This window comes from Musca vetustissima, unplaced genomic scaffold (genome assembly GCF_032173495.1).
Source record: "Musca vetustissima isolate MV318-11 ecotype Yass unplaced genomic scaffold, APGP_CSIRO_Mvet_v1 utg9699, whole genome shotgun sequence".
Lineage (NCBI taxonomy): Eukaryota > Metazoa > Arthropoda > Insecta > Diptera > Muscidae > Musca > Musca vetustissima.
Genome location: NW_026888225.1, coordinates 66,633 through 72,975, shown reverse-complemented (window position 1 = coordinate 72,975; position 6,343 = coordinate 66,633). Strand labels below are relative to the sequence as shown.

General features: G+C 30.5%; 1 protein-coding gene across 3 annotated transcripts; it reads left to right on the top strand.

Moving 5' to 3' along the window:
* The first annotated feature begins 579 nt into the window (after window positions 1-579).
* On the top strand, window positions 580-5,480 carry LOC133336015 (uncharacterized). 3 transcript variants are annotated; one of them, XM_061544306.1, is made up of 7 exons: window positions 617-723; window positions 1,299-1,409; window positions 3,208-3,317; window positions 3,389-3,949; window positions 4,007-4,188; window positions 4,263-4,425; window positions 4,489-5,480. In XM_061544306.1, the coding sequence occupies exons 3-7, from the start codon at window positions 3,215-3,217 to the stop codon at window positions 4,962-4,964; spliced, it is 1,485 nt and encodes a 494-aa protein (XP_061400290.1). In that variant the 5' UTR covers window positions 617-723; window positions 1,299-1,409; window positions 3,208-3,214; the 3' UTR covers window positions 4,965-5,480. The 3 variants fall into 3 exon arrangements, with proteins under 3 accessions (XP_061400289.1, XP_061400291.1, XP_061400290.1); XM_061544307.1 differs by having other exon boundaries at window positions 595-1,409; XM_061544305.1 differs by lacking the exon at window positions 3,208-3,317 and having other exon boundaries at window positions 580-1,409.
* The last annotated feature ends 863 nt before the right edge of the window (window positions 5,481-6,343 follow it).

The following is a 6,343-nucleotide window of genomic DNA, read 5'->3' as shown; positions in this document are numbered from 1 at the left end:
CATTTGACATTTTCCGTTTGAGCCGTTTGAGACTATATTTGTGGAATCGTACCTCGAAACTTGCAAAACAATAACATTTTCAACGGATTTTGCCTTTAGGCAGAAGTCCTTTTTTTCGTTTATTTAATTTGCTTTTATTTTATTTTTAATATAGTATAAATAAACAAACAGTTTACTTAAGTGTACAGACCTATATCTGGTTTCTTAAAAACATTAATTATTAGTACATTTATTATAAGTATTTTAATAATTCGCAATGTATTTATGTGTATTGTATACTTGTGTTTTAAATAAAGCTTCACTCCATTAGTTTTTAATAGAACACAAAACATTTTTTATAATAACAAATGTCGTCTATATTTGTTTCGAAAAAGCGGATTGGTACTCGTTCTATATAAAAAAGTTTATATTTTGACGCGTTTTTTATTCTGAAAAGTTTGCATCACATTTAATGTGTACTCATGAACTTGTTGGCAAACTATGGAAGCAACAACTACACACACACATATTTCTTTCGTCTGAACAACTCCACTAACAAAATAGAGTAACGATCAATTATAACGGTATATTTTTGTTTGTCACATATTTTTGGTTCAGCGAAGTGAAATAGAAAATTGCTTATTCATTTCATTGTGGTTTTCAATCGGAGAACATTTAAAAGTGAGTTTGTGAATTAAATAAAAATAAAAGAAATACATTCTTCAAACAAAATAAAAAACAGTGGTAAATAACACAAAATAAAATGATTTGCTTTATGTGTAAAAAAAAGTTTTGTGACAAAAAACATTTCTTCAAACACCTTCGGGGTGATCATTTTCTGAAATCTACTGATTTATACAAGTGTTGTGGTCAAAATTATGAATATAGGTCTTTTCAAAGACATATAGCAAAACGGCATAACAGCAGTTTTTCTCCCCAAGAACAAAAAAATCAAATAAAAGAGACGCGGGTTTTAACAAGTGTGAAACAAATTGAGGAAATAGAAGCAGACATTCCGGTTATTCTTGACAATCAATGCGAACAAAATATTGACGTTTCTCCAACTCCTTCAAACTATTTGCAGCCTGAATCGGAAGAAAAGAAATTTGAAAGGGTTAGCGAGAACGTTATTAAATTCCTAACAAGTATGCATTCAAACTATAATTTTTCAAGAAAAGATGTTACTTTTATTTATGGTAATGTCATTGATGCAGTCGTTAACCCGTTTTTGGAAGTAATAAATGCCTTTGCAAAAGACTTAGATAATAATTTGTCCACAAAATTATCAATATTACTATCAAAATATTCTGCAATTTTAGAAAAGCTTAAAACGGAGTATTTGCTTTCCGAAAAACTAAAAGAGATTAATCTTCTTCAAGATCTAAAAGAAACGGTGATTGATCAAAGAGAAACACTAGCTCATACTAAAGGTAAGTTGGTCCACTCAAATTTGACAACAAAAATTACAACAATGCCTATGGCATTTATGTTCAAAAAAATTCTAGAAAAAAATAAAAATTTTTACCAAATGCGGTCGATTTGTCATGAACTTGAGAACTCCAATGAATTTCAAAATATTATTCAGGGACCACTGTGGCAAAAAAAGGTTAGCCGGTATCCCGGTAAACTATTAATTCCTTATAACTTTTACTCCGACGATATCGAGATTAATAACCCATTAGGTTCCCACGCCACTACCCATTCAATCTGCAATTTATACTTTTCTTTTCCTACACTGCCTAACGCCACAAAATTGAACAATATTTTTTTCCTAGGAAGCATTAAAAACAAAGACATACAAAAATTCGGGAATAAAAAGTGTCTTGCATCAGTAGTTGAACAAATGGCATTTTTAGAAACCGAAGGTTTGGATATAGAGATGTCAGACGGTGCTACATTTCATGTTTATTTTATACCTCTTTTAATTCTGGGCGACAATTTGGGTTTGAATAGTATTCTTGGGTTCATAAAAAATTTCAACGGAAAGTTTTGCCGTTTTTGTGAGATTGATTATCAATCTAGTCAGAAATCATGTTCGGCCAATCCGGAGCTCAGGCGGGACTACGGTAAATATAACAGCGCATTAGAAATTACTGATTCAAAGAAAACCGGAATCATTGAAAAATGTGAATTCAACAAAATTCCAAGCTTTCATGTAATTGACAATATAAGCGTAGACGCAATGCATGATGTCTTGGAGGGCGTATGCCACTATGACATGACAAATGTCATATTGTATTTGGTTACAACCAAAAAATACTTTTCACTTGAAGAATTAAATAAACGTAAACGATGCTTTGAGTATGGAGAGCTTGAAATTGGTAATTTTTCACCACATATTACTAAGCTACATTTGGAAAAAAAGCATTTAAAAATGTCTGCTCGTGAAATGCTAACTTTTGTTATATATTTTCCCATTATGGTAGGCGATTTCGTGCCACGTGACGATGAAGTTTGGCAGCTCGTACTAACATTAATTGAAATAGTAGATACTATATTGTCTTTTCGGGTGGACGCCTTCATGATAAATTCTTTGGAAAGTAATATAAAAAGACATAATAAAATGTATCTCAAGTTATTTAATGATAAACTTAAACCTAAGTTTCATATACTGACGCATTATCCTGAAGTTATAAGGGCTTGCGGCCCAGTACGAAATTTTTGGTGTTTTCCGTATGAGGCAAAACATAGGAGCTTTAAATTGTATGCTCACGCAATCACGTCTAGAAAAAATATTTCTGTTTCCATGGCAAAAAAATATCAATTTGTGTTTGCAGATTTTTTGTTAGAAAAAACTGAGATTCCGGACATTATTTGCTCGAATATCAGCGAGTGTCAAGATTATTTGCTGGACGTTATAAGCCTCAAATTAAAAGTTGCAAAAAATACTATAAAGACTTTTGAAAAAGTTGTTTATAAAAATATCACATACAAAAGTTCGTATTTTGTAGCAACAAAAAAAGATGATGTATACAAAATTGTCAACATCGTTGTTTCACAACTCACAGTTTATTTGGTTTGTCAACAAGTTCTAAACAGTACGTATTTGAAACACTACACTGCATTTGAAATTATTCCAAATGATAAAGGAGAATATTCCGTTTTGAAGCTTGACGAATTAATTGGACCACCGGCCACATTGATTAATACCGCTAAGGGAAAATTTATGCTCGTTTCAAAGAAACAATTTAAAAATACCTTTTTCCATGCTAAACAATTTATTTTTAGTTTAAAAATGTCTGAAACAAACTCGGAGACTTTGAGCTGTGGGGAAGAAGATGCCTTGAAAAACTTACTTATATCATGGGGTATAGAAGACAAATTGGACATACTCATACGTAAGATTTAACTTATATGCTGAACCTATATAATTAGTTTTTTGTGCTATAATAACGTTAACTTCTTATAGGTGAACATATTTCTATTGATATTTTGAAAATACTAACTGAGGAACATGTTAAAGAGCTGACACAGAATTGGAGAATTGGAGACAAGGCCCAGTTCATTCACCATTTCACAAAGTGGAGACATGATATTAACCATCCATTTTGGGCAGAATGTTCAAGTCCTCCAGTTTTTCCCAAAAAAGCCGATTCGTGTAACTCATCTGATACGGAAGAAGTCGATAACGTCAATATGTTGGAGATATTGCAAAGTAATAAAAATGGGGAACGTGTGCTACAGTTTTACGAAAAAAACAAGTTTCTCACAGATGAACTAAGAGTTTTCATTATAAACATTGCTGCCCAGCATTTTGCAAGAAAAGACGCACCAATGACTCTTCAAGCAAGCTACAAACTCGAAACGCAAATATTGTCTCTATTTCCGACTGAAAAACTTGAATTCTATCGAACAGAACGTAGAGGAAAAATTTATGTAAAATCCCAAAATCTTAAAAAACAAAGCAAGCAGATTTTTATGCTGGAAAACGAATCACCTACGGCGTCAAAAAAGGCTAAAATTACTTTTGGTAGGAAATGTGGAATTTGTGGTTTAGTAATGGTTTTTAATTAATTTGTATTTTCAGTACCTGAGGAGAATGGAGAGGATTTGGTGCAAGTTCTTAAATATGACAAGCTTTCAGCTGAAGAGTTTGAAACAAAGTGGATTTCTTGTGCCAACTATAGACTTAATCAAGTACTTAACGAATGCAGTAGCCTACGAGAGATTCTTAAAAAGTGGCCTGAATATAAATCACATTATAAGTTGGTGAGTATATATATATCAAATTGTAAACATTTGATAATTTTAGCGTAATTCTACAAAAACTGTTTTAAATTCAGATTGATATTGACTTCTCAATAATGCATAAATCGCACAACAAAATGCTCAACTGGGACCAAAAAATCCTAAAGTTGTTTAACTTTTTGAAAAAATCTAAGCAACTTAAATGTCATGGTGAGTCAAAAATGTTAGAAACTCTCCAGGACGAAGATTTGGAAAAGGGTAAGAGTCTTCAAGTCAAGCTCAACAAATCGATCAAACCTAATTTAACGTTATTATTTGCAGATCGAGGCACATTTGCAGTGAAAACCCTGTGGATTTTACATTATGTTCTTTTCCCGACTGGGCGGCAAGTTCGAAAAACAATTCTCGGAAAGAAAGAAATATCTCGCTATACAATAAAGGACTCCCAGAAGACGTTTTTGTTTTTGGGAAAGACTTTGCAAGAATTACACGACCATATTGATTTTTTGTTAAAGATGAAAGAACATATTCAGCCTTTTATATTGGGAATCGGAAGTCTGGACGATATACATGAAATTTTTGTTTATTTTGATGGTGACCTCATACGGTTTCCTAATTTTCTTCGCTCTTTGGATATTTGTTTTAAAATGTTCCATTTATTTAATTTACAATATCCCACAGCATCTGAAACATTTTGGATCTTTTTGGAAAACTACTTTTTTGAAATAAGTTCATGCTCAAAGAAAAAGTCAAAGGTAAGCATCCTCTTGGATGATTTAGAGAAACAATCTGAGTAATTGGTTTCAATTTAATAAGTTATAAATTCTCAGATATTTAAAACACTAAATTAAATAATAATTAAGCTATTTTTATATTGATATCTTCATATCAATTAAAAATAAGTTCGAAAATTAGATTTATGCAAATAACAAACGTTCCTAAATTCCGCAGATTAAAAACTGACTGTGTATTTGAATTACCTCAAGTAATTACAAATAAAGACTTATAGACTATATAAGTAAAAAAAGTTATAGTATTTTATAAGAACTTGTATGCTAAAAATATATTAAATATATTACTGTTAAAAACAAATCAAAATGGACTGAAAAATGAATTATAACTAAGTAGAATTGTTTACAAAATATGATATGTAAGAAGAAACATGAACTTTTGTAACACTGATTAAATAATATTTACAAAATTAATTTTTAAAAACCGCTTGCAAAACAAGTCACAATATGAATTTATTATTTTTGAGTTTAACATAGATATCTAAGACCTCTTTTGTTTGTAAATGAATTAACAAAGATACGTTTTTACAAAATAAAGAAAAATAAAAAAATAAGTATGTGAACATATTCTTGTCTAAATGGTAAATAATGCCTGAACATATTCACACAACAAATGAAACCCGTTCATAAAAAATTAACAATTTCATAAAATCAAAGAAACCCTTTCATTATTTAAATGTACATCATTCATTTAGCATATGAAGGGGTTTCATTTGTTGTATTAATGTTTCATTTGCTGTATGAATATGTTTCATTCAATCTATGAACACATTTCATTGGATTTATGAAGACATTTTATTCTATTCATGAATAAATTTCATTATATCTATGAAGATGTTGCATTGAATTAACGATTATGTTTCATAGAATAAATGAAAGCTTCATTAAATCAATGAATTTATTTCATTACATCAATGAACATGTTTCATTGGGTTAATGACTTTGTCGTTAGTCCAATGAAACTTTTTCAATATATGTGTGAATATGATTCATTCGACGAATGCAACTATACATTAAATATGTGAAGATATTTCATATATTCTATGAACTTGTTTCAATACATCTATGAATGGTTGTCATTAATCTAATGCAATATTTCATCCATCCAATGATGGAAACGTTTCATTAAATAAATGTTTTCGAATCATTCATCCAATGAAATGTTTCTTTGGTCTTTTTTTAATGAAACATTTCATTGGGCCAATGCAGAAATTCATTATATTGATGCAGAAATTTCTCTCAGTGTGTGTTTGTTGTATGTTCATTATAGACTCGAAAAAGGCTAAACCGATTTCAATGAAATTTTAACGGAACTGAAATTTTTACTGTGGAATTTCGGAAGGGGCGTTGTACCTCCCATACGGCCTTTTTCTTAAAAACGCTTT

What these genes read in the sequence shown, in the direction of transcription:
- LOC133336015 (XM_061544305.1), top strand. Translation starts at nt 743, where the DNA reads ATGATTTGCTTTATGTGTAAAAAAAAGTTTTGTGACAAAAAACATTTC. An exon ending in AACACTAGCTCATACTAAAG is followed by an intron (nt 1,410 to 3,388) that starts GTAAGTTGGTCC and finishes AACTTCTTATAG; the next exon opens with GTGAACATATTTCTATTGAT. An exon ending in ATAAATCACATTATAAGTTG is followed by an intron (nt 4,189 to 4,262) that starts GTGAGTATATAT and finishes TTTTAAATTCAG; the next exon opens with ATTGATATTGACTTCTCAAT.